The sequence below is a fragment of the Macrotis lagotis genome, chromosome 2 (assembly GCF_037893015.1).
Source record: "Macrotis lagotis isolate mMagLag1 chromosome 2, bilby.v1.9.chrom.fasta, whole genome shotgun sequence".
Classification (NCBI taxonomy): Eukaryota; Metazoa; Chordata; class Mammalia; order Peramelemorphia; family Peramelidae; genus Macrotis; species Macrotis lagotis.
Genome location: NC_133659.1, coordinates 18,790,404 through 18,816,970, shown reverse-complemented (window position 1 = coordinate 18,816,970; position 26,567 = coordinate 18,790,404). Strand labels below are relative to the sequence as shown.

Here is a 26,567-nt window from a genome sequence, read left to right as displayed (position 1 = left end):
CTCTGTGTGACACCCTTCCCCAGTTTCATGCTCTCCTTTATTGTCCATTTCCCTTCTCCAGGAACTGACCTTAACCCTGCTGGTCTTCCCAGGGTGCTTTTTTGGGAACTGCCTTTGTCCCCCTACCCAAGCCATGCTCATGGGGTCTGTTGGGTCATGAAGTTACCTCAAAAGCATTTGAATTTGAACTCTTTGATTTTTACTCTGTGTCTGTGTGTGTGTGTGTGTGTGTGTGTGTGTGTGTGTGTGTGTGTGTGTGTGTTAGGTTGGATTATAAACCTCAATAAGTTCCTAGTAATTCCATAAATTAGGGGTTACTGTGTTGTGCTGTTTTTTAAGAAGTCAATTAAGTCATACTACTTTCTGTTGGCTTTATACAGTGTTCTTGAGGGTTGTATAGTTCCTGTGGAAATTTATTTATAAATAATGAGGCTCTGTAAGTAGTGTTTTCATTATACCTCTTTGTGTGTGGATCTTCTGAAAATTTAAGAGATAGATAACATTTTAAATTATTTCCAAGCCTCTCATATGTGACTTTGTATAGAAAGGTCCATCTCTCTGTCACATTGCTTTGTCTGCTCCTGCACACCAGGCAAAATAGACATTTTTCAGTTTAAGAAATTTGAAACTTAATTTTTACCTTTTCCTATTGTAGCTTAAAAGAGCCTTAGAAGAACTTCAGGATGCATTAGCAGAAAAAGAGGAACTAAAGCAAAGATGCCAAGAACTAGACATGCAGGTAAGTGTGGAAGCTAGTTGGGGCCGATCTTGGGGCAGAACGGGGGGTGGTGGTGCTTTTTGTGTGATTCAGTCCTGGACACTCACCTCTTGCCCTTTGACCCACACATTTTCACTGCCCACCCTTGACCCCATTCCACCCTAGTGTAGATAACTCACCACAATATGTATAGGCTGAGAATTTTTCTGTTTAACTGAATAGGTAATGTTAAACCTCTCCTCTCTGTGATCAGTAGAGCAAGGGGCCCAGTGTCATAAAGGCCTCTAACACTTAATAGCTGTGTAACCTTGGACAAGTCACTAAATATCTACTTAAGTTTCCTGTAAAATGGGATGATTAATAAAACCTCTCTCCCAGGATGGTTGTCAAATGAGAGCTGATTTGTGAAGCCTTTGAAACGTTAAGCACTGAATCAATGCTGTATCCAACAGTTGTTGGTATTATTTCAAAGCCACTTAATGAAGACTTGAAAGTAGAATTCATACTGCCACCAAGCAATGGTTAGCGATATGTTCATTTTAGACAATGAGTTGATCATTTGCTGTCTTGACATCAGTGATTTCCTCAGAATACCAGCCATAGATGGAAGAGGTTGGGATGACGGTAGTAAGATAGTGCTTGTTTTAAAATATATGAGGAAACAGTCCTCTCAGGTGTTCAGATCTAAAGAGGTACAAGTTGTAGCCAAGTGGTAATCATTAGACCAACCTCCAGATTTAGATTAATGGGGTGGGTGTGGGGAGGGAGAAGACTTGCCCTTGGATTGGGACATCTTCTTGTGTTGAGGCTGTGCTGACCCAGGAGTCTTGGTTCTTTAGGTGACAGCCCTTCAAGACGAGAAGAACACACTGGTGTCTGAGAATGAGATGATGAATGAGAGGTTGGATCAACTTGACGGCTCCTTGGAAGACCCCCACACAGTGGTGGCCAAAAAATATTTCCAGACCCAGTTACAGCTTGAGCAGCTACAAGAAGAGAACTTTCGGTAGGAACTCAGTTTGTTGGAACTGTCCTGGTCTGGGCCGCTGTATCTTTGTTTCATGATTCCTTTTTTTTTCCTTCCATGTCACTTGTCATGAAGACAACCATAGCTCATTTTGATATAGTGTGCCAGATCCTCAGTGGTATACGTTATTGTCCTGTCTAATCCTCACTCAGGGAAGCAAGAGGGACTTGATCAGGGTCACCCAGATCCACTGCATCACCTGGCTGCCCCATCTGTCTTATTTACATAGACCATATAAATATGTATTCACACACACACACACACACACACACACACACACACACACACAAATTTACATAACTCTGAATTTCCATTAAATTCAGTAGAGTGTAAATGAACACCTACCAGTGGGTCTAGAAGTATCTGTCTCAGGAATTCCCCAGGGGCCGAGCAGTGGTTGAACATTGCTTGTCTGCCTTCAGGCCAAGGCTTCCAAGGCTTGGTAGCCACCTGGTCCCAGGTCCTGCTGCTAGTTATCTGACCAGCCTATCTACTGTCCCTGAACTTAAAATTTTCTGTGAGGATTATGGACTAAATAAGTTGCCTGCTGCTCATGAAAGCAAAAATCCCAATGTCCATGCCTAAGAGTCAATGAAATGCTTTGCTCCCAGCAGACCTGTCAGGTGGATGCCTCTCTTTTTTATCGCTTGTCTCTCTGGAGAGAAGGAGTTGCTGGGCCCTGGTCATCCTGGCAGGACATTGAGGCCTGGAGAGGCTGAGATCTGCCCACAGTAGCACAGGTTTCTTCCTAAGAAAGTAGCAGCCTTGGAATTCAAGGTGGGGATGGCAGCAGGAAGGCACAGGGTGTTTCATTTTCCCTTCCTGAAAGGTCTGTTCTCCAGATCTTTCCCAAACCATCACTGGGAGGTCTCGAAGTCCAGAGTTGTATTTTTGTCTTTATCAGAGATCAGCTGCACACCTGGTAGGAACCATCCCAACGTATTGGTGCTTTGTCTTTCTTTATAAAAGGCTGGAGGCAGCAAAAGATGACTACCGACTTCACTGTGAGGAGCTTGAGAAGCAGCTGATTGAGTTTCAGCATCGGAATGATGAGTTGACAATCCTGGCTGAGGAAAGCCGAGCCCTCAAGGATGAGATCGATGTGCTCAGGTGGGCCAGAGCCAGTGCCAGCACCCTGGTCAATGCAGTTCTGGGATGTGCTAGAGCATCCTCACGTTCTCCGTCTTCCTCTTGAAGGGCCCCGTTTCTCCTTGCTTCAGGCCCACACTGTCACTGGGACCCTGTTCAATTCCATCCCAGCTCAAATGCTGGAGGCCCTCCAAAAATGGGTCAGATGGGCATGTGCTTCCCCTTAGAATCCTGCAGTTGTCTCATCTGCCTTTGGAAAGGGGAAAATTGACTTTGCTTTTCCTCCTCATCAAGCATTGGGGCCTGATCTATGCCCAGTGTTTGACTTGGAGGTCTCTCGACTTCTTGGGGCATGGCCATGCCCTGGCTCACCTCATCTAGGGGGGAGGCATGAATGGCAGAGTAAGAGCTTGTTTGGGCTACTGTGCTCCCCCTGACCTGAGTATCTGGGGTAGAGCTGGAGGGGGCTGACAGAGCCCCTTCCCTCAGGTTCATTACAATCTGAGAAACAGATTCCAGTGTGTGTGCTTGGGGGGGAGGGGGAGGAAGGACATGAATCTGAAGGGGAATCAGTTTGTGTTTGCTTTGGCAGTGAGAATGCTGAGGGTGTTGGTGGAACTTTGGAACTTCATAGGTGCAAGAAGGAATGAGGGCTGCCATGGGGGGAGGACCTCAAATAAATCCTGGCTCTTTTTTCCCCAATGAGTGAGTGGAAACGATCTATAGGCTCTAGAGAGGCTTTTAATTCAGTTCTTTGTCTTAGTGAATCACTATTAGAAAGGATTCTACTAATAATGAAATAGAATTAGGGAAAAATAGAATTTAGGGAAAAAAACCCAGGATATAGGTCTACAAAGGAGGATTCTCATTTAGACTCAGAAGCTTTTACAAAGTGCTCATAAAACAAAAGCTGTCATTTAGTTTGAGCATTCAGGGCTCTGGCCAGCATCCAGTGTTAGCAGCTGACTTTCTAACTGTGATCCATTATTTTTCCCCCCTGTGATATTTAGGACGCCTCCTAAAGTCCATTATGGGACTTTGGTGGCTTGCTCTAATTTCTGATTTTTTAACTGTAGGACTACATCTGATAAAGCAAGCAAATTGGAGTCTACAGTCGAGGTTTATCGTCAAAAGCTCCAAGATCTGAATGACCTCAGGAGGCAGGTCAAGTCACTGCAGGACACGAACATGATGTACATGCACAACACAGTCAGCTTGGAGGAAGAGCTCAAGAAGGCAAACGCTGCTCGCACACAGCTGGAAATGTACAAGAGGCAGGTGAGGGCCGCTTGTGGCTCCGCCTCTGTTGGGGTAGGAGGGCCCTGGGGACACTTGCTTCATGGTTTCCCATCCTCGGACATTCGACTATTTATTTGCTCTTTTGCTGAGAGGAGGTCAAACACCTGGACAGAGATGACATGATCTTAGTCCAGAGTGCAGATAATTTGACTGGGGTTCAGCTTGAAGCTTCCCTCTTAGTTTCTGGGATCTTTTGGCTGCGGCTCTTTCATTTATCCTTTTTTCATTGCTGGAGGAATTGCTGTTCTGCTGCAAACTTTCAGGACCTGTCCTCAGCTGCTTGCAATCCCAAGGCCTCATGGGTCACCCAAGGGGCTTCTTTGTGCCCTCTACAGATATCACGTGGGGTTCTGTCACATAGCCAGGAGGATATTTGGGTTCTGAAGTCCAGAAACGAGTCCAGCTGGGAAGTGTTTCAGGCCCAGTGTCAGCCTCATGATCTGGTTCGATTCTCTTCTGAATTTGTCATTGTCCTTTATAAATTCCTGACTTCTTTCCTTTTGACCTCATTGGAGGGTCCACGTGTTGTATTTTAAACCTTGTTTTGTTGCTGTTTTTAAACAACAGGTTCAGGACCTTCATCTTAAACTCTCTGATGAATCCAAAAGGGCCGACACTTTAGCCTTTGAGATGAAACGCTTGGAAGAGAAGCACGAAGCTTTACTTAAGGAAAAAGATGTGAGTGTTCTTCATTTAGTAACTGTGCACGTGAGTGAAGCAGTCTGAGTAGGACGTCCTGGGAATGGGAAACGAGATTGAGGAAGCCGGGCTTCTTTGTCTTTTTTTAGAATATATCCATTCTGGACATGACTGTTAATCATGTCTACTGTCTATCCCCACATTGGAAGCCAGAAAAGTCTAAAGGGGAGGTGTCATGGATCCCTAATAATGTTAGCTAGAAAAAGTTGTGGTCATTCTCTGATTTGATCATCATAAGGTACAAGCTATTGATTGATGCAATTTTAATTTTTTCCTCGAAAGTCAATAAGACAGAATTTGTCCAGCAGATAGGTAGTTCATGGCCCTGCTTCTGTGTGTACATTGGTTTTTCCCACAATTTTAAAATAACTTACGATATGAAGACCCATCTGTACAGTCCCTGCCACCCCCTGCATTCCTGAGCATCCCTCCAACGACCCTTCTTTCTTCTGTGCTCTCCCTCCCCCTTGATCCCCATTCCCTCTATTGCTTCAGGAGACCTCTCTTGCCATGAAATGATTCCTTGTGCTGCCTCAACGGTAAACCCAACTCAGGGTCAGCATCAAGACTTCAAGTTCTGGGCTGAACTCTAGGTCTCTGGCGTATTCCAGGGTGAGGGAGGAAAATTTGTTTCAAATCCCCCCAATTTTTTTTATTTCCAAAAAGCTTCGGTCCTTCCTGCTCTCCAGACTTTGGTTGGAGGAACTGAGGACATTTACCCATAGGAGAGAAGATTTGACCTTGGTAGCTATGGGTTTTTTTTTAAGTTTTTGCAAGGCAATGGGGTTAAGTGGCTTGTCCAAGGCCACACAGCTAGGTCATTATTAAGTGTCTGAGGCGGGATTTGAACTCAGGTACTCCTGACTCCAGGGCCGGTGCTCTATCCACTGCACCACCTAGACGTCCCCAGCTATTTCCACAAGTATGGGAGGCTTGCTTCCAAGCTTCCATTTTACTCAGACCCAGTGGGTATGACAGGCTTCCTGGGGTCTGAGGGGACTAGAAGCAGAACAACCTGCCTCATGAGACTCAGTGTTGAGGCTGAAGGGGCTGCTATTTTTCCGATGGGTTCATAGGACAGAAGGGGTCAAGTCACCCATGAGGGTTGTCCTCTACTCTAGGATTCTTGGCATTTTGAGGACACTCCAAAGGCCTTTATGGTCCTGCTTTGCTAAGCGATAGAGTCATTAAAAGAAAGTCGACTGGAGTCAAGAGAACCTGAATTCACATCCAGTCTCAGTCTAACTTTGTGACCCTGGACAAGTCACTTAACCCTAGATGTCTCATCGAAAAAAAAAAATCTGAGTCAGGTCATGGGCTCCAAACAATGAAGTCACTTGCCCATGGTTAATCATACAGCCAGGAAGTATGTTGGGCTTGGACTTTGCCTTGGACAGTGAGGATTCAGTCAGAAAATCTCCCCTCAGGGTCTCTTTATGACTAGGAAAAATGAGCCCTATTCTCTGCAGGCACAGCTAACAGGCCTCCTGGGCCCAGGGATGGGCAGACTGGTCTCTGAGGGCTCAACTAGCCTGGCTGAGTCCAGAAATGCTTGCCCCCAGGCTGCTGCCAGGATGGCTGGTGAAGACCAATCAGTGGGGATGTACTGGAGAATTTGCCCTGATTCTACCCACCTGAGATTTAGCCCCAGAATTATCTGAAATAGGAGGTGTGCATTTGCTGAAGAGGAGAAGCTTCAGGCCAGGCAGAAAAACCTCTCTGGGCACCGGGCAGGGGCTTTGGGCAAGGCAGCACATTTCCAGGAATCCCTAGCAGCTTGTGGAAGGGGGCTGCAGAGATGACAGTAACTGACCCTGAAAAGCATCCAACTCCCCCCTTCCTCCTTTGTTTTTAGAGACTCATCATACAACGCGATGCTCTGAAGGAGACCAACGAGGAGCTCCGGTGTTCCCAAGTGCAGCAGGATCATCTCAAGCAAGCAGGTCAGTGATCCCGTCTGGCGGCAGGTCGGTGAGAGGCCGCATCTGGCCCCCCCTGCTTCCTCGAGGAGGGTTTGCTTCTCACAGACTCTGTCTTTGCAGGTACCTCTGTCTCAGCAAGTTTTGAGAACCTGGCTGCTGAAATTATGCCAGTCGAATATAGGTAAGAAAGTGTCAAGTGGAATTTTTAGATCTGCTAACTGTGACCATTCCAAAAAAAGTTTTCTCCGGATTGTAAATTGAATGGTGGAGCTGGGAGGTTGTTCAGCGGGTGAACTAGTTTGCTTCAGCTTTCCAAAAGTTGCTTTGGGGATTTACAAGTTGAGTGGAGAAAGCCTAGCTCCCACTCTCAGCATATCCCAGTCTTGAACATCATTAACATTTCTGGGAACGCTTCCTGTTGGCTTCTGTTCAGTTAGGTGCAGCTTGTCACTTTTCCTTCTTTACGTTCAGACTTCATTCAGGCTTGTTCAGGAATATTCAGAATGACCATTTTGAGCATCTGGCCTCCAGACTGGGTTCTGCTCCTAAATGATTAAGCCCCTCCCCTTTCAGTGTAGACCCCTCCCCCCAGGCCAGGGTTATTTTCTCATGACATTGGATATGATGCCAGCCCCTGTTTTTCTTGCTTGGTACTTAGGTTATGAGAGCCAGGATTAAATGACTTCTCAAATTCTACAGGGAGTGCATCTGCTACTTCTCATTAATTTATGTGGCTTTTTCATGGGTAAAATGAACATTTTTAGGCATGGCTTGTACTTCATACATCTAGATCAGTTCCAATTTAGAATTTTATATTCATTTGTGAGTAGAACCTTATTTCACCTTCATGAAATAAGATCTTATATTGAGAGGGTAAAAATATTCATATTCCTTTTTCATTTGTGTAGGAAACTTTACACTTTATAGTAGCATCCACTGTGCTTTTTTTTTCTTTGAATCTTGATAGACAGTTTGTCACAAATAATAGTTGATCAGGAATTCGTGAATTTTCCAAGGTTCTCTTAAGTGTCAGAATAATTCATCTCTAAATGTTTTTAGGCAATGGGTTGCCCCTCTCAGAGGGTCTCACCACTTTTGTCAGGTTGTATAATAAACAGTTGAATAGACAGCTGAATTTTAAAAATTTTTTTTAAATGTAAATAACGAAAGGGAAAACTCCTAAGACCTTTAGAATTAAAACTGAGCTTCTACTTTTCAAAAACAGAGAAGTGTTTATACGTCTTCAGCATGAAAATAAGATGCTTCGATTACAGCAGGAAGGGTCTGAAAATGAACGGATTGCGGAGCTCCAAGAACAGCTAGAAGAGAAACACCGGAAAACCAACGAGATGGAGACAGAGCAAAGGTCACTGTGCTATCAGTCATTGGTTTCCCCACCACGTTCCTTCCTTCCCTCCCTCCTCGTTCCCTCCCTTGCTGAGCTGGGGCCCCAGGAGAAACAGTCTTAGGTTTTCTGGAAAAAGAGTTAAGGCTGTTTCTTTCTCAACAGCAGATGAACTGATCCTGAATTCAGGGTGGGAAAATCTGGACATAGCATCATGGGAGAGAGAAAGATGCTGTGTGACCCTGGCCAGTCACTGCCCCACTCAGAGTACCCGGCAGTTCCAGGAGCCCACTGCAGCCTGAACTGGGACTGCCTCCTCTTCAGGAGTAGCTCACTGAGCAAGACTTAAGAAGTCTCTAGCATATAGTCAGGCTACTTAATTTGGCAGCATTTAATCAATGCTTTGTCATTCCTTTTTAAAAATTAGGGATGATAATCACTTAGGTTACTGTCTTCACTGTGAAAGAAGAATCAGAGCAAAATGGGAGAGAAAAACAAAAAATGAATACCTAAGACAACTTTTTTTTTTTTTTAGTTTTTGCAAGGCAATGGGGTTAAAATGGCTTACCTAAGGCCACACAGCTAGCTAAGACAACTTTTAAAAATTGAGAATAGTAAACTTTGGTGTGCATTCAAAATCCACAATGCCTTCTCTGGATTTGAATTTTTTTTTTCCCCTCAAAAGTCTTTTGGAATTGTCTTTGATTACTGTACTGCTGAAATGCAGTCCAGTATAGTTGATCATCACCCAGGTGTGGCTTCTTCCAAGAAGTTTTCTCTGCTTTTTTCCAAACCCAAAATCCTCTCTCCTTCCTGGTGCCCCTCTTGGACATGAATAAAGTCTTGCATATCTCTTTTAATGGGAAAATGGAGTCAATGAATGAAAAAGTATTTATTTAATGCTAAGTTTAGGCTGCAAATACAAACATGAACTGTGAGTGTTGTGAGGAGACAAGCTCACAGAGGGAAAGTTCAGCTGTAGGGGGTGGAGAGATCTGGCAACCCTCAGGTTGCCCTAAGGTGAGGGAAGGAGTGAATGATCCAGGGACCCTTAGAAATAAGGAGTTTTGGGGGATTGCCCTAAATGTCCCTGTGGGCAGTGGAGAAACATAGGTTTGAGTTCTAGTCCAGCTGTTTGTTGTCTATGAGCAACTCATTTTACCCTGTGTTTTCAGTTTCCACATCTAGAAAATGGATCAGAAGTTCCTTTACAGGGTTTTTGTAATAAAGCGCTTTTGAAGTCATTGTGTACAATAGGATTATCAAACTCTTAATTTGGGTCTACTTATGTTGTGGACTTGAACCCCCCCCCCCCATCTTAACCTTGCCTACCACCTGTCTTGGTTTTCTTGGCTCAGCCTAGAATCAGGGTCTCTTACTGCTCTGCCCTGGACTGCTTTCATATGCCAGAGTGCCATCTTTAAATACAAATGAGTGAAAATGATTTCTTTTTGTCATAGGCTTAGCAAAGAATATATTAGAGGTTTGCAGCAGCAGATTGAAGACCTTCAGAAGACTCTACAAGAACAAGGACCCAAACCTGAAGGGGAAAGTGTAAGTAACTTTAAAAGTCAAGGAGTTCTGCATGTGATGCCTAACAGGTAGGGGGATGGGGGAAGGCAAAGGACTTTCATGCTTTCACTTCCAAATCTGTCTTAGAAATGAAGCTACCATCAAATACCGTATATATCTGCATTCCAGATGCAGCAATTTGTGCAGACTGGGTGCCTATCAACTGAATATCTATATGATAAGCTAATTCCTCCTTTTACTGACACTTTGGCTGCTCCTTGGGTCAGGATAGTGCCAGGATGAGCCTAGGGAGGGCCCTCAACACACCTGAGGTTCCTGCTGTTCTGGAATTCTCATTGGACTGCAAGCTAGGCGTGGTGGCATGGGAGAGTCGAGCCAAAACCCAGGATCTAAGAATAGGGAAGAGAGGTTTACAAAAGGAGTTTCCTGTGCTGCCGTCCCTATGGATAGCACTTGAATGCGTTGTTGGCATTCTCCATTTTCTTTTCAAGACCTTCCATGAACATGTTTTTCCTTGTCAGCCACTGACAGTGAGAAAAAACTTTGAATTTTACCAGACTCTTCGTGTGATGAAACTGGTGTAGGCCTTAGTATCTCCATGTTACCTCCAGAGGACTACCTTGCCTCTTCTCCAAGGACACTGCCTCTCAGTCTCTCCTGGCCTTTGCCAGGAGCTTCAAGATCCAGTTTCATTAAACCCAGAGATCCCTTAGCTTTGTCACCAGTTTAGTTTCCTTGGCTTACTGGGGAAAGAGAGGAAAAGCCAGGCACAAGGGAGGGATTAACTTAACCTGTAGAGAAGAAATATTCATGTCTGTGTGTCTGTCTTTCTGTCACCATGTCTATCACCCTCAGCTAATTCTTAAGTTAGCATATCGGGGTTCCTGGGGAAGGGAGGAAAGTTAGTGGGCAGAATGAGGGAGTGGTAATCCCAAAAGGGAGTTGAGTTTCCTTTCTAGCTTATGTGCACTATGTATGATTTTCTTTTTTTTCCCCTGGGGGCTTGGAAAATAGAAAACATCTCATGTGTGGCGACATCTCATATGCGCATATATACGGTATTGTAACCTCTCTCATACAAATCTTTGTTGTTAAGCCATCCTGCACCATCCCTTGGGGTGAAGTCTCTTTCAAAGAGTTCTGCCGCTTAATGCCTTGCCTCTGGAATTCCCGCAGGATTCAGGGGCACTTCCCTCTATAATTAAGGGCCTAGGTAGCAGGAATGCCCTCCTTTTTTGAAATTGGAATTACAGCCTTTAAAAATGCCTTTGTAGATAATTTATTATGATAGAGGGAGTCCAGCATTCAAATTTAAAGGTGAAAAAATCAAATTTTTAAGAGCAATTTAATAACATTTGGTCATTGACATTCGTGTACCTTGTTGAGTTCATAGACAGCCTTCTCAGACAGCATCAGCCTTTTGTGAATAGCATTCCTTTTTATTATGGATTTCCTTTTTAGCTTGCTTTCTTTTCTTCTGCCTTCCTCATTTTCGCTTTTCTAAGGTAGTTTTAAGTAAGACATTAACAGCTACCGAAAGTTTCACTTGATGACTTTAGCAATAAGAATTGGGCCTAACGCCCAAGTCTTCATAAATGCGATGAACATTAAATGGCAGCATGCAGCCTAGGGAGAGAACTCTGATTTGTGCTTGGTGTCTTTGTGACAGGCCTTCATCTAACAGTCATTTGTGTTTTATCTTGTAGTCCAGCAAATTAAAGCAGCAGCTGGAAGCTCATATGTAAGTCGGACTGATCAGTTTTGCATTTTCTATTTACAAGGAAGGTCACATGCTTATCAAACTTATGTCTTTTTGATTCTCTTTGCAAAAGTTAGCACTCTGATCCTAAACTACTCTTATGTCATGAAAACAATCACTTCAACTACAACCATGAAGATGCAAAAAGAGCTTTTCAATATCAGGGTACAAAGCCCCTATCTCCACATCTGTGCTGAACCCCCTCCCAATAATGGAATCATAAAAATACCATATTTAATGACAGTTCAGAAATTAAAGACATTCATCACATGTCAGTTCAATTCATTCATTAGCTTTTTAAAAACTCTTCTCAATCTGGCCACATTTCTGAAGAGAGACCTTAAATTGTACAGGTCTGCTGTGCTAGCCATCCTCAGGTAGGTTCCTGTGCAGAGCCGGGGACTTGACATGAACCCATAAAAGGAAGTCCTGTACCTGTTCTCCATACCTGGCATTTCTCAAGAGAGAGCGTTGTTCAGCATCACCTGTGTACCTGCAGTCCTCTTAGTCTATGCTTATTGAATATTCCTCTTTCCATAGCATAACCCCAGGCTTAGGACATTGGGGGCAAGTAAGTGGGGGCCTCCCTAGAACTCTAGGAGGCTAGGATGTAACCTTTTCTGAATGAATTAGCCAGAGCCCCTTATTGAAATTATGTGTACATGTGAGTGCTTAAGGACCTCTTATAAAGCACATCTTTTGAATTCTTTAGGGAAAAACTTACTGAAGTCCATGAAGAATTACAGAAAAAACAAGAACTTATTGAAGATCTCCAGCCTGATGTGACTCAAAATGGTAAAGATCAAAGGGCAGAAATATCTGGTGTTGGGTGTGCTTTTGGCCTCATCATTTTTACTTCCCCTCTCTCTCCTTCCTCACCCCCCCATCCTCTCCCCCATCCTTCTGTACCTCAAGAGTGTGAGCCTGGAGGGGGTAGGGCAGAAGGAAGGTGGAAGGTTCCTCTGTCCTGGCCCAGGCAATGTCTTCTCTGCCTTAGTGTTGGTACAAAGTGATTTTGGCTCTTAGGGCACAGGTGCTGATTCATCTAGAACATTTTAACTACTCCAGTGGCTTCCTAATTTTCTATTAAATAGTTTTTAAATTGTCAGGATTTTTTTAAGGATTTTTTTTTTTTAAAGATTGTTAATTCTTCATTCAAGAATTATTTTCTGGTTTGACAGCTTCCTTTCTTATAGTATCTTTTCTTATAACAAAGAAAAAAATGAAGTAAACCAAAATCACCAGGAGACTGTCTATTCTCAGTCTTCATCTAGATGTCCCCATCCCCCACCTCAGGGACTTTGTTGTCTGTCCTGGGAATCATCTTGGCCATTATATTGAATATTTTGACCAAATCCTTCATGCTGACTGGGCATAATGTCTGCTAAGATTGGGGTTTTATTTTCTTCACATGGCATCATATTCTACAAAGCTCCCAAGCTTTTCTCCATATTTGTCTGAATTCTTCATTAGCTTATATTTTCAAAGTACAACAATGCTGAATTACATTCATCTACCAGAATTGGTTACTGATTCAGATAGGTCCTCATCCATAGACATCAACTGTTGAAGGGTTTTTTGTTTGTCCTGTTTTGAATATTTTGGTGTAACTGGGATCTTTCTGTCTTTGATATACTTTTGTGATAAGTGCACTGTAGTATATAATTGCTGGCTCAAAAATATGAAAAATTTAGCTACTGTTTTTTAATTTTTTTAAAGTCCTATTTTTATTTTAACATCATTTGTTTTTATATTGCTTTCGTTTCCATGTATACTCATCCCTGACATCTGTATTCAGTAAGCTATCCCTTATAAAATTTTTTTAAAAAGACAAAAAAAAACATAATTCCACAAGCAGAGTAATAAATGAACTGTAACTAATAGTGCATGTAGTATCTGTAACCATGACTATCCCCCACTTCTGCACAAAAGTAAAAAGGTCCCTTTTTTTTTTTCCACTCTTTATCCAGGACCAAATTTAGGTAACCTAATCTGAGTGTGGTTGGTTTTATTTTTTTGATTCTTTACCTTTTTTTTTTTAACAAACACAGTGTCCATTTCCTGGTTTTCACTAGTTCTACATCAATTCCTCTAAGTCTTCCCACGTGTCACTAATATCTTGATATTTGTTGTTTCTTTGGGGATTGCAATAATCTGTCATCTCTCTGTATCATGAATCATTTGGCTGTTGCTCAATCACTTGGAATCTCTTTTGCTCCAAGTTCTTGGCTCTGATAATTGCCAAGAGCTTTTTAGTGACAGGGGAATATCTCCTTGCCTCAGGGTGAGCAGTTAAGCCCCTGTTAGAATCAGTCCAGTCTACGCACACAGCCCTGTTTTCTGACCATGGCTTTACATCATTGTTCTTAATATATTCCACAAGGCCATGCCCATGCCCATGACTCTCCATAGCCACACCCTGCCTATTAATTTTCATTTTTACCTGTGTCCAGGGGAGGTCAGAATTCCCAGTTGTTTGGCTGGCATATTTTGCATATTCTTGATTTGGAGGCTTTCCTACACTTCTTCATTGTTTGTGATCCTTCGGAGAGGTATTTGTAACTCTGTTTGATCCATCCCTTCAGTTTTAGAAAAGGGATTTTCATCTTTTACTTCTGTTACGGTCACTATTGATAGGGAATACAGACGCCTTCCTGATTATTTCCTTTGGTTTATTGTTTCCCTTTTCTGTAATATTTCCTTAATTGAGTTGCATTTACTTTGTTCATGTAAAAGCTTTTCAGTACCATATAATCCAATGTCCTGTTCTCCTTAAGTCTTACATTGAGGAACAAATCATAATACTGTCTCTTCTAAATAGTTATACTTTATGGGAAATTGGATTAAAGAAGAAAGTCAAAGATGAAATAAAAAAATTCTAAAGATTTTTTTCTCCATCAACCCTAGCCTTTCAGAAGATGAATAAAATGTAAACTATTTTATTTTTTTCTGTTCACGTAGTGACATAACTTGAATGAAGTTTGATGTGGTTGTTTTTATTCATTTTTCTCAATAGTACAAAAGATAAATGAACTTGAAGCAGCCCTGCAAAAGAAAGATGAAGATATGAAAGCAATGGAAGAGAGATATAAAATGTACCTAGAGAAAGCTAGAAATGTAAGTAGATCAACAGTTGCCTAATCATCATTATCTGTATTATTTTATCTGTCTTAGTTTTATGGGCTTTTATTTATTTAAAAAGTTAATATTTTATTTTTCCCTAATTACACGTAAAAACAAATTTTGACATTCATTTTTAAAACTTTTTTGAGTTCCAAATTCTCTCCCTCCCTATCATCTGTCCCTGCCCTTCGTTGAAGAAAGCAAACATTTTGATAAAAGGTTATGCATGTGAAGTCTTGCAAAATATATTTTACTATATTAATCACGTGAAAAGAAAACAAGCAAAAAGTCCAAGAAAAATAAAGAAAAACCATGCTTTGATCTATATTCACTTTTTGCCATGGAGGTTGAGCATTTTTTTATCTTCTAAATTATTCTGAATCGTTGTATTATTAAGAAGAGGTAAGTCATTCATGGTTGATCATCATACAATATTGCTGTGACTATGAACAGCATTCTCCTGGTTCTGCTCACTTCACTTTGCGTCAGTTCAAATAAAACTTGCCAGGTTTTTTGAGAACATCCTGTTCGTCATCTCTTAAGACACACAAGTATATTCCATCACAGGCATATTCGGCATCTTTGTTAGCTATTTACCATTTGGTGGATATCCCTTCAGTTTCCAATTCTTTGCCATCACTAAAAAGGCTGCTATGTTTTTGCACATATTTTTGTTTTTATCTCTTTTGGGATATAGATTGAGAAGTTGTATTGCTTTGTCAAAGGGTATGCATGGTTTTATAGTCTTTTGGCCATAGTTCTGTATTACTCTGCAGATTGAATCAGCATGTATAACTTCACCAACTTTCCATTAATGTCTCAATATTCCCTCCAACATTTGTCATTTTCCTTTTAATGTCATATTAGCCAGTCTGATAATTAGTAATACCTCAGAGTTATTTTAATTTGTATTTTTCTTTTCAATGGTGATTTGGAGCATTTTTCAGGTCTATTGATAAATTTGATTATTTCATTTGATAATTACTTATTCACATCCTTGACCTTATTTTTTTATAAATTTAACTCAGTTCTCTATGTATTTGAGAAATTAAGTCTTTGTTAAAAATTTTATTCATTTAAGGCAATGGGGTTAAGTGATGTCATGTAGCTAGGCAATTAATAAGTGTCTGAGGCCAGATTTGAACTCAGGTCCTCCTGACTCCAGGGTCAGTGCTCTATCTACTGTGCTACCTAGCTACTCTGAAATTAAGTCTTTATAAATTTTTTTTAGTTATGATTACTGTGTATTCTCCTTTATTCTATTTTCCCCCTGTTTATGTCTGTCTCTGTCTCTGTCTCTCTCTGTCTCTCTCTCTCTCTCTCTCTCTCTCTCTCTCTCTCTCTCTCTCTCTCTCTCTCTCCCCCCTCTCCTTTTACCCTTCTCAAAAGTCCTTGGCTACTAACTTTGCCTCCACCAATTTACCTTCCTTTCTATTAACAACTCTATTAGCCCCTTTCCTTATCTATTTATAGGATAAGATAGGTTTCTACAAACAAGTGTGTATGTTATTTCCTCTTTAAATCAATACCAATGAGATTAAGGTTCATACAATCCCCCACTTCCCACCTCTTCCCCCTTCACTACAAAAGTTCTTTCACACCTCTTTTATGTGAGATAATTTACCCCATTCTGTCTCCCTTTTTCTCTCTCATGCATTCCTGTTTCTCACCTCTTAATTGTTTTCAACTCACACCCATGACCTCTTTCTTTGTATTTTTCCTTCTAACTACCCTGATAACGAAAAATTTTTTAGGAGTTAAAAGTATCATTTTCTCATGTAGGAATACAAATAGTTTAACTTTATTGAATCCCTTATGCTTTCTCTTTCTTGTTTCCTTTTATATACTTCTCTTGTCTTGTATTAGTCAAATATTCTGTTAAGTTTTGGTCTTTTCATTAGGAATACTTGTAACTCTTCTATGTTATTGAATATCCATTTTTCCCCCTCTTTAAGTATTATATTCACTTTTGCTCTGTAGGTGATTTCTTGATTGTAATCCTAATTCTCTTATTCTCCAGAATATCCTATTCAAGCCCTCTGGTCTTTTAATATAGAAATTGCTAATCTTGTGTTTATCTTAATATAGAAGTTTCTAAATCTTGTGTTTATCTTGATTGTCACTCCACAGTATTTAAATTCTTATTTTTTTTTGGCTGCTTGCAATATTTTCTCCTTGACCTATGAATTCTGGAAATTGGCTATAATATTCCTGAGAGTTTTCATTTCAGGTAGTATGTCCAATTTCTATTTGACTCCCTGGTTCTAGAATAGTAGGACAGTTTTCCTTGACAATGTCTTGGAATTTGATGTCTCGGGACCCTTTGAAACCCATCTAGAGGGCAGCCTGAGACTCCACTGTGATAATCTGTGGGAGGGGCTTAGTCAACCTTAAAGTGCATCCTAAATATTAACTATTAGTGTATTATTAGCTGTTATTAAAAAGAAAATTAAAAATTATCTTTTTTATGAACTTTTTACATAGAGTAACATGTAAGTTGTTAATAATGTTAGTTGATAGAAGAAACAGAAGGCACTGTATTTCATTGCCCTTAAAACTAAAACCTTTGGGGGCGGCTAGGTGGCCCAGTGGATAGAGCACCGGCCCTGGAATCAGGAGGACCTGAGTTCAAATGTGGCCTCAGACACTTATGAATACCTAGCTGTGTGGCCTTGGGCAAGCCACTTAACCCCACTGCCTTGTAAAAACTTTAAAAAAAAGCCTAAAACTTTTTAGTCTTTTGTTTTTACAAAAAATAAGTTGTTTGCATCTATGTGTTGTTATTTCAGTTTGTATGGCTTTAATTTTTCAGCATTGAAAAAGTAATCACTCATTTAGTGAGTATGTTGATGCAGGTTTTCATCATATCAGATCCTTTTTAAAAAAAATCTTCCTCCAGTTTACTGAAATGCCTCCAGGGCAGTAGTGTTCTACACCTGAATTTTATTGTAAGAATTGGTCACAGCATTGTCATTGAATTTTCTGGATCATGATTTCTACAAAACATAATGGGAAGCTTCTTAATTATTAAACACAATAATGAATTCAGAGTTCAGCTTTAGAACACTATTTTGTTTCTACCCCTTTGCCTCTTTCTCCAGAGGTTGATCCCTGACAGATTATGGAGTTTCAAACAACTTTAATTGACAAATTTGGCGGACCCACAGTGTAACATTTCCATTGACTCTTAGGTCTTGGATGTCCTAGGTAGAGCCCTTGTGCTTTATATCCCTTGTGCTTTATCTGCCAGTGAGTCAGACCTGGTCTTTGAGGGAGGATGCTATTACTGTTGCCGTGTACAACCTGTGAGAACCTAGACCTTTTCCTGATTATTTATACCTGAAAAATTATTGAGGATGCCTCTAGCAAGGCAGTCCCTGGCAGGCTTAGCATTCTAGAGGTCCCTGTAAAACAGGTTGGGCAACCATTTTTCTGCTAAGGGCCATTTGAATGTTTAAAACATCATTTGTGGGCTATATTTGCCCAAACAGTTAGCTAATTCACCCCTAAAAAGCTCCTACATTTATTGAATTTTGAGTTCTGCCTTTGGTTGTCTTGGCAATGCCAGATCAATAAGACCCATGGACTAGAGGTCCCCTGCCCCTGCTGTAGAAGCTTTGTAAACAGATCAGTATAACTAGGCAAGCTGAATAATCTAAACCATGCTACTTACCTAATTTAAGTTGGGGGGAGATATTTATAACGCACATTAAGCATAATTTGCATATCATTGTAATAACATAATGAGTATCTATCTATAGATATATACTGCTTTAAAAACAGAATAATAGGTAGCATATACATAATGCTGTAGTAAGAGCAATAACCAGTATAGAAAGAGAATACAATACTACTAATAATAATGACAATAACAACACTAGCCAGTATAGATGCTATGTTGTGAAGTTTCCCAAGTCCTATATAGCTGTGTTCTCACCTGAGTTTCACCATGACACTGGCAAGAAGACATTGTCATTCTCCTACATGAGTGAGGGTCTCTCTCCCCACTACCCCCCAGCATCTGACATCTCTTCTGCTTGAATGACCCAGACTACTAATGCATTGCTCCATCTGTGAACCCTGTTTTCACAAAGCATGTTCTCTGGATGTGATGGCTGTAGGGAAGAGGCAAGTAGTCCAGACAGGAACCCACAGCCCAAATAGGGGGAAATGGGGGACTGGTAATTAGACTGAATGGGATTTTCCCTCTGTGAACCTTGTGCAGGGGGGCAGCCAGGGTGTGGTGTGTTTAGGACTCCTGCTCATTGGGAGGAGATCAGGTGGAGGAGGAAGAAAGGGGAAGATGGGGAGGACCTTGAAGGGGGCAGGATTTCTGGTAGGCAGAGAAGAAAAAAGAAGAGGGAGATGAAGTAGTGAGATCTTTCCTGGAAGATCTGTTAGTACTCAAGGTGCAGGGCAAGAGCATCTTGCCCTTTTTGAGTGGGGCATTCTGCATTTTAGAGACCTCGTTGATATTGAAGGACAGGAGGCAGTTGGGTGCTCCATTTACACAGACCTTGCTTTTTGTTTTTTTTTTCACCTAAACAGTTTCACAATGGAATTGTGTTGCTCCTGAACTCTGACTTAGCCAACAGTTCACCCTATTTCCATAATCATTATCATTTTCTCTTCAGTTTTTTCATTGTGTTTTTGTTCAGTTCTAGAATACTTTCCATCTTTAGTTAAATCTTGATATGCAGAATTTGTTTTCTCTCAACAGGTAATTAGAACCTTGGATCCCAAATTAAATCCAGCATCAGCTGAAATAATGCTGTTGAGAAAGCACTTGGCAGAGAGAGACAGAAGAATTGAGATCCTGGAGGTACCTTGGCCATCTTTGCTCAGGTCTCCTAGCACTATCCTTGGACTCTGGGAATGACTTTATCTGGGCATCATGGAGGAGGAGCACCTGACTCTGAGGACCCTGTGAATAAGGGACTGGTTCACGAGCTGGCTCAGGGCCCAGTTAAGGCTAGGATCTCCAGGCTTCTTTCCCACCCTGATCTGTACCAGTCAGTCCTGGTTGATGTTTTATGATGGAATAGGAGGAAGTGTTTCTAAAAATGTACTAGATCCCTTAGCACATTGTGGGGGAATGTTGGCTGTGGGTTGACTTCTCAAAAGTAGAATGAAACCAGGCCTGCAGGTAGACCTAGGAACAGCTTTGAACCCATGTTACAACTCCTCCATTCCAGGCCTGTATGGAGAAGGCTGACCAGCAGGGACCATTACAGAGCCCTTTAAGAATATTCCCCCAGCAGAAATTCTCATCCTTTCACAGATGAGAAAAGTGAAATTCAGAGAAGTTTTTCTCCAAAATCACATAGCAGAAGCTGTCACTCCCATTCAAGGCTTTCAACTTGTCTTTGGTGCACTCTGCCACATCCAGCACCACTTGCCACTTTGGAGGATGGCACTTCCCAGATTCCTGCTGAGTTCCTCATGACCTCCATCCTCTTCCCCACCCTCAGTAGTACAGTGTTGGTACTTTTGTGACCCTTCATTAGCCTCTTTGAATTTTGACTTTAAATATTACATTTAGCTATCATTATTTTGAAGGGAAGCAATGCATCCTGACCTTGGAGCTCCCTTTTCTGATGAGATCAGAGGTCAGATTTAAGCAAACAACAAAAAAACACTTGGATGTTTTTGAATAAACATACTAAACAAATAAAGCACATACTATGTGCCAGACACTGTGCTAAGCCTTGTGGTACAGAAACAGCTGAAAACCGTCCCCTTCTTGTCCATGGCTTGTCCATGTCCCCATGTAAACAACTATAAAAGAAATCAAGATGAAGGATAGGAAGAAGGCACTGGCAAAAGGGGGATCAGAGGGGAACTAGGGAACACAATGACATTGCCTGACAGATTTCATGTTCTGGATTCATTTAAAATATTGGAAATCACTTTAATCTTTACAACTGGACACACACATACATATATCCATCTAAACACAAATGTTGAGATACATATGGTACTTGATTAGTTCTGTTTATTACATTGACAAAAAGAACTGAGACGTCTATATAATATATCAGTTTCCTCTGACCATTGGGAGGAAGTATTTAAAAAATTACGGATATGTTTTATTTTCCTTTTACGTCTACTTCCCAGTACATTACTCCCTCACCCTCTCCCGGAAGTTCTGTTTGTTAGTCGTAATTCATCTGTTTATTACCTGGGACAGTCTGATCTTTCTAATATTTTTTTTTTCATTTTTTCCAGAGTGAGTGTAAGGTAGCAAAATTCCGTGATTATGAAGAGAAACTCATTGTGTCTGCCTGGTATAACAAGGTGGGTTGAAATCAAATTGATTTGATTAGAGAAAAAACAGATTAACTAACTGTACTTCATTGTTTTCTTATAGAAACAACTCCATACTCCATAAACATGTTCTTAAATCCTTTTCTAAATGTTTACCCAGTGGCTGCTTGTATTTAATATGCTTTGTTAAATTATGGGTATGTAGAGGTGAAAGGTCAAATAACCCTTGCCCTCTATGTGCTTATTGTCACTGGAATTCGAAGGTCCAGTGATATGGGAAATAACTGAGTTGTGTGATGGGAGTGAAGGTTGGGAGGCAGCGAGGTATCCTTGAAAAATCTGTGGGACAGAGAGGCCTCTGAGTGGGGCCTGAGGAGTGTCAGGAGGCTGGAAGGTGGTGGGAGCAAGGGCTGCAGGTAGACGGATAGGATATCCTCAGAAAACTGCAGAACAGCAAGGACACCTGCTTAGAGATGTTTGAGGAGGATAACGGTAACCTTGGATGGAGACAGGAAAATAGATGTGAAATGGAACTTGTCTATATGGACCTTTACAACACATGTTCTATGTCCTTGATAACAGTGGAGCCTAACTTCTGGACTGTGATGTCACATTGCTGTATATGCTTCTTGAGGAAATGACCTCAAAGAAATCAGAGCCCTGTGCCTGATCAGGAGACACATGCTGGAAAGGACACCTTGGTTAGGCCCCCGAGTCTGCCTTTATTAAACCCTCAGAGAAAAAAGAACCCTCCAAACTTGAACAAAATCTCATGACATGTCAAGGACATTCTTGTTGGGACTCTGACAAGAATAGGCAACCTTTCCCTCCTGGTCTCCTGCAGCGTTCACCAACCCCTGTCTGAAGGGTGTCAAGAAGGCAGGGTCCCACAAGACCAGCTCTCATGGAGAGTCTGCTTCACAGGTGACGCCCTCAATGTCCAAATCGTCTGGGTTTCTAAGAGATAACCAGCCCTCTGATTGCTGTCATCGGGCTGTGCACAAAGTGGTCCAACCAAGGACTTTATCTCCTTGACAGTGCAGATGGAAGAGAGGTTCTCCTTTTGGACGTGACATTGCTCTTACCCTTCATTACAGTCCCACAACTCTGCAACACTCCATCCTTAAGGTCCCATCATGATTGTTTTTTACAAGCAGGAGCGTGGATGGCTCACAGAGTAGTGCATGTCTCTTTAACTGTGTTGCCAGAGCCCAGATTATGCAGGAAGAGGATTGCTTTTGGGAAATTGTGCCATAGAATTCCAAGTTTATTCCTGCAACAAAGATCTTTTTTTCTTTTAATTAAGCATTTGATTTTCTTCCTTGAAAAAAAGGAGGGAAATCTTTCATTCCACATGGTCTTCTGAAAAGAAAATGATGTATGTGGCAGAAAAGAGGAAAAATGAGGCATTATACAGGAGAATTAACATAAAGGATGAGGTCTACAGGATTTGTCTACTGGAAGAAAGATGAGCTGGTTACATAGTAAGAAGGGAAGACAGTGGGGTGGGGGAGGGGTTGGAGGGGGAAATTTTCCCCTTTGATATATGTCAGGATATATGATATATATGAGGAGAGCTGTCTTCTGTCACTTCAGGTCAATGATGTTATACAAGGAGTTATCTAGGTCCATGGAAGTATGAATGGGGAGCTTTTTAAAAAAATCCTTGGGGTAAAAATCCATAACTGCCTTTCTAACTTAGGTAGTTGAATTTGAAGCTAGAACTGTTTCTTCTCTGTTGAATTACAGTTGTGCTATTTAGATTAAGAAGAAAAGTAAAGGGGAAATAAAAGAACTACTTTAATCTTATAATAATTTCTTTCTAATTATTATTGCAATAATACTGGCATTAAGGCAATAAAGTATTATTTGCATAATCCAAATGTTAGGTATTATGTACTTATTATAGATATAAAATAGAAATGGAAGTATGGGCTTCAGCTTTCCTTGAGATTGGAATAAGTAAGGGGAAGCTAGGTGGCACAGTGGATTGAGCACCAGTCCTGGAATCAGAAGGACCTGAGTTCAAATGGGACTTCAGAGGCTTACCTAACTGTGTGACCTTGAGCAAGTAAATTAACCCCATGTCTTGCAAAATCAAACAAACACACAAGATTTGAGTAAGTGGAGAATGATGTGGAACCAGTAATCTCCACTGTCCACCATTTTGGTATATTCTTTCACTGTCCTGGTGTCTCTTATATGCAAGACCCTAAGCTAACTTTTGGAGGAAAGGACAAATTAAATTTGACATGAGGTTCTAATAGCTCTTTGGCTTGCTTTAATGAGAATTTTTTAAAAATACATTTTTTATTGAATTTTTGTTTGTATTTTATCATCAACAGAATTTCCTCAGTATCCCCTCTTATAGAACTATATATAACAAATAGTATATTTTAAAAAATCAGAAAAAAATAAGGGGAAAAAATCAACATATCTGGGCTGATTCTTTGAAAAAATGTGAAAAATTATGAAACTTATAGGCCTCTTGCCTCTGCAAAGAAATGGGATTAAGGGATCATTTTCTCATAATTCTTCTTTCAAGATAGATTCAATCTTTTTTTTTTTTTTTTTTTTTTTTTTTACTTTTTGCAAGGCAGTGGGGTTAAGTGGTTTACCCAAGGCCACGCAGTTAGGTAATTATTAAGTATCTGAGGCCGGATTTGAACTCAGGTACTCCTGACTCCAGGGCTGGTGCTCTATCTACTGTGCCACCTAGCCGCCCCCCAAATTCAATCTTCATAAATTTTCAATATTCAATTTGTTTTGATATGTGTGATGCTGATTATTTTTTCTGTTTATTTTACATTGTTGTGATCATTATGTATATTGCTTTCTTGACTTTTGTTTTTGTCAGTTCACATAGCTCTTACCCTGTATTTGTTAACATTCATCGTTCTAGTCCTGGACCACATTTTATAGAGATGTTGCCCATTCAGTGGACGTCTCCTGTTTCCACTGTTTTCTATACAAAAAGGGACTACTAGAAATATTTTGGAGAGAGGAACTTGCTTGTCAAGGGCTTCCTTACAGTATGAGCCCAGGAATGAAAATTCCAGAGCAAAGGATATGGACATTTTAGTCCCATTATTTATATACTACCCGATTGCTTTCTACAACTGTCTTGATTCCCAACCCCACTTGCAGGGGCACCAGACCACCAGAACACTCACTTCCCACAATCCTTCCAGCAACGCAGAGGAGGAAAGGAAGCCTCAAGGTTGTAGGGTTTTGATTTGTATTTTCCTTAGCAGTGATTGGAGCATTTTTTCATGTAATTATTAACAGTTTTCCAATTGCTCTAAGGATTAGTTGTTCACATCCTTTGGCCATTTGTCTTCATGTCTTGCATTCTACAAAAGAAGCATCAATTAGGAAAGCATCTGTTCTGGATCTAATTCTCACCACCATGGAGAAGCGTCAGGATCCTTGTGGGAAAAACAACTGCAGTTTTCTAGACTTTGTAATAGGAAAGAAGCCAAGCGCTGCCAACACGCTCCTTTGATTTGGAAAAGCATGTTTTTTTGGAGGTCAGAGAGCAAAACCTAAAATGTTCTGGACAGGGGGCCAACCTTGGAGGGGGCCTGAGGTGTTGGGAATCACATTTCTAATGAGGTAGAGTCCTGTCTCACTAGCAGGGGCACCAGAGCACCCTCTTCCCACACCCTCCATCGACTTGCTATTGTGTTGTTAGTTTGCAGGGTAGTCTCCTATCTGGAGACTAGTGTGGACTCTGGGCATCACTGACCTATTCAGGTTGATGGAGAGCTTGTGCAGAAAGTGGAAGGAAGGGGGACAGCTAAGTGGCACAGTGAGTAGAGCACCAGCCCTGCTGTTAGGAGGACCTGAGTTCAAATCCAGACTCAGACATTTAATAATTACCTAGTTGTGTGGCCTTGGACAAGTCACTTAATTACCACCCCCCCCCCATTGCCTTGCCAAAAAATAAAAAGAAAGTGGAAGGAAGGGGGGGGGGGGGAGATAGTGAATGACATTTACTGGAAGAAGAGTATAAAGAGGCTTTGAGATTGAGGGACCTGCAACTGGCCAATGGTGTGAGAATGTCCATCTCTAACTGTTCATTATGGATATTGAAGAGAAGAGGGTCATCGGGGAAGGAGCCTGGTCAGGTGAGCATGGCAGCTGGTGAACAAAACTCTGAAGGACTGCATTTTTCACTTGTCTGAGAGTTTTAGATGGGGATGTTAAGTAGCAGAGGACTGTGAAGCCAACACAAGAGAACTTGGTGTCTCTGGATGCTTGGCTCGGCTAGATATACTTTGAGTCCAGGGTGGATGTACTTGTTGAACCTTCCCCTTTGCTCCTCAGGAGAGGCCTTGCAGGACTAGACTAAGGGGACATCTGGCTTTCCGAAGAAGGGAAGAAGAGGGGACCAATCATAGACCAGAGAGCTCGACTGGCATTTCTGGCAGGATTGTAGGGCTTGTTGCTCAAAGGCTCCTCAAGTTCTGGCCTGGCCTCATGGAGAGCAGATAGTGCTGCCTTCACCTCTCTATGATTTTGGATGAGGTGCCTAGCCTGTGCATCAGAGGAATGCTGTGGACATTGTGTACCAGATTGAAGAAGCAGAAGAAGCCTTTGAAATTGCTGACTGTTGTGACCAGCTGATGGAATGTCCAAACCCAGGGCCAGCTGAATGCTTCCATTGCCCTTGAGGGTCTTGAGCATGGGGCCATCTGGCCTACAGTCTAGAGATCCTGTTAGCTGCTTCTAGACAGTGACAGAGCATCCACAGCACCCTGGTCTTGGCCATAGGAACACTGACCAGTCTAGAATTCTGTTGGGACAGGGAGCAGTTGGGCACCCTGCTGCAGCATGAAAGCCCAATGGGCAGTGCCCATGAAATGCCTGGAATGCTGGGCAGCCACTGGTGCAGATGATCGCCAGGCACAGTGATGTAGGCATGGGTGGGCTCTTGTGTAGAGAGCCAGATCATGGTTCTCTTTGAAGCCTGGTGGTGGCAGGAAGATTAACAGGGCATTGAAGAGAAGGGTCTTTGGCAATAAGTGTCTTCCTTGAGCTGTGCCCTGTGCCAGGCGCTGGGAATGCAATTAAGACAACACAAAAGACACCCTGATCTTTAGAGTGCATGAAAGCCTAGAGTGCTTGGAGACCACAAGAGGGAGAGAAAGTTCAGGAAACTTGCAAAGGGAATGGTGGGGCCGGTAGATGGAGAGGCAGCTGGTAGACTTTATTTTATGGCAGACCTCAGAGAACCCCAAGCCTATCCACTGAAAGGTGTAGAAGTCACCCATATACCCATCAGGCTGGAGGCTGTCTCCACAGGGTTGTCCTGGCATGTCCTGGCTACCTCACCTTGCCTCCCGCCATCTCTAGTGAATGCTCTCCATGTTGTTTTCTCTTGTTCAGAGTCTCGCTTTCCAGAAACTGGGGATGGAATCCAGACTGACCGGAAGTAACGGTTCCTGCAAAGACATTGGTGCCTGCCCTCCTGTACGTTCCTTCCTCGCACAGCAGCGCCATATCACCAGTACCAGAAGAAATCTCTCTGTTAAAGTACCTGCTACAACATCTGATTAAATTCCAAAAGAAACATAGACCCTTAAGTGCCCTTAACCCGTTTGTAGCTTCCACGATCCTCGCTGCTCAAAGAGCCAGTCCTGGTGCTGGACAGACACAGAGAGACTCATCTCAAAGAAAGTCAAGGAAGGTGATTTGTAAAAGGTGGTTGTAGCAGCTCCATCCATCTTCTCAGATGGTCAGAAATGAGTTTTTGAAATGTATTAGAAAGCACATATCTCAAA

The 26,567-nt window shown here is 41.7% G+C and overlaps 1 protein-coding gene across 1 annotated transcript in view; it reads left to right on the top strand.

Moving 5' to 3' along the window:
* HOOK1 (hook microtubule tethering protein 1) overlaps nucleotides 1-26,362 on the top strand; it is a 43,975-nt gene extending 17,613 nt beyond the window's left edge. Inside the window, exons 8-22 of the mRNA XM_074221305.1 lie at nucleotides 656-739; nucleotides 1,558-1,724; nucleotides 2,715-2,855; nucleotides 3,911-4,112; nucleotides 4,701-4,811; nucleotides 6,688-6,775; nucleotides 6,875-6,935; nucleotides 7,980-8,120; nucleotides 9,560-9,653; nucleotides 11,339-11,373; nucleotides 12,104-12,186; nucleotides 14,408-14,508; nucleotides 19,235-19,336; nucleotides 20,743-20,811; nucleotides 26,173-26,362. Coding sequence (XP_074077406.1) covers nucleotides 656-739; nucleotides 1,558-1,724; nucleotides 2,715-2,855; nucleotides 3,911-4,112; nucleotides 4,701-4,811; nucleotides 6,688-6,775; nucleotides 6,875-6,935; nucleotides 7,980-8,120; nucleotides 9,560-9,653; nucleotides 11,339-11,373; nucleotides 12,104-12,186; nucleotides 14,408-14,508; nucleotides 19,235-19,336; nucleotides 20,743-20,811; nucleotides 26,173-26,343 — 1,650 coding nt within the window. The 3' untranslated portion in view covers nucleotides 26,344-26,362. The remainder of the gene's footprint in view (nucleotides 1-655; nucleotides 740-1,557; nucleotides 1,725-2,714; nucleotides 2,856-3,910; nucleotides 4,113-4,700; nucleotides 4,812-6,687; nucleotides 6,776-6,874; nucleotides 6,936-7,979; nucleotides 8,121-9,559; nucleotides 9,654-11,338; nucleotides 11,374-12,103; nucleotides 12,187-14,407; nucleotides 14,509-19,234; nucleotides 19,337-20,742; nucleotides 20,812-26,172) is intronic.
* The last annotated feature ends 205 nt before the right edge of the window (nucleotides 26,363-26,567 follow it).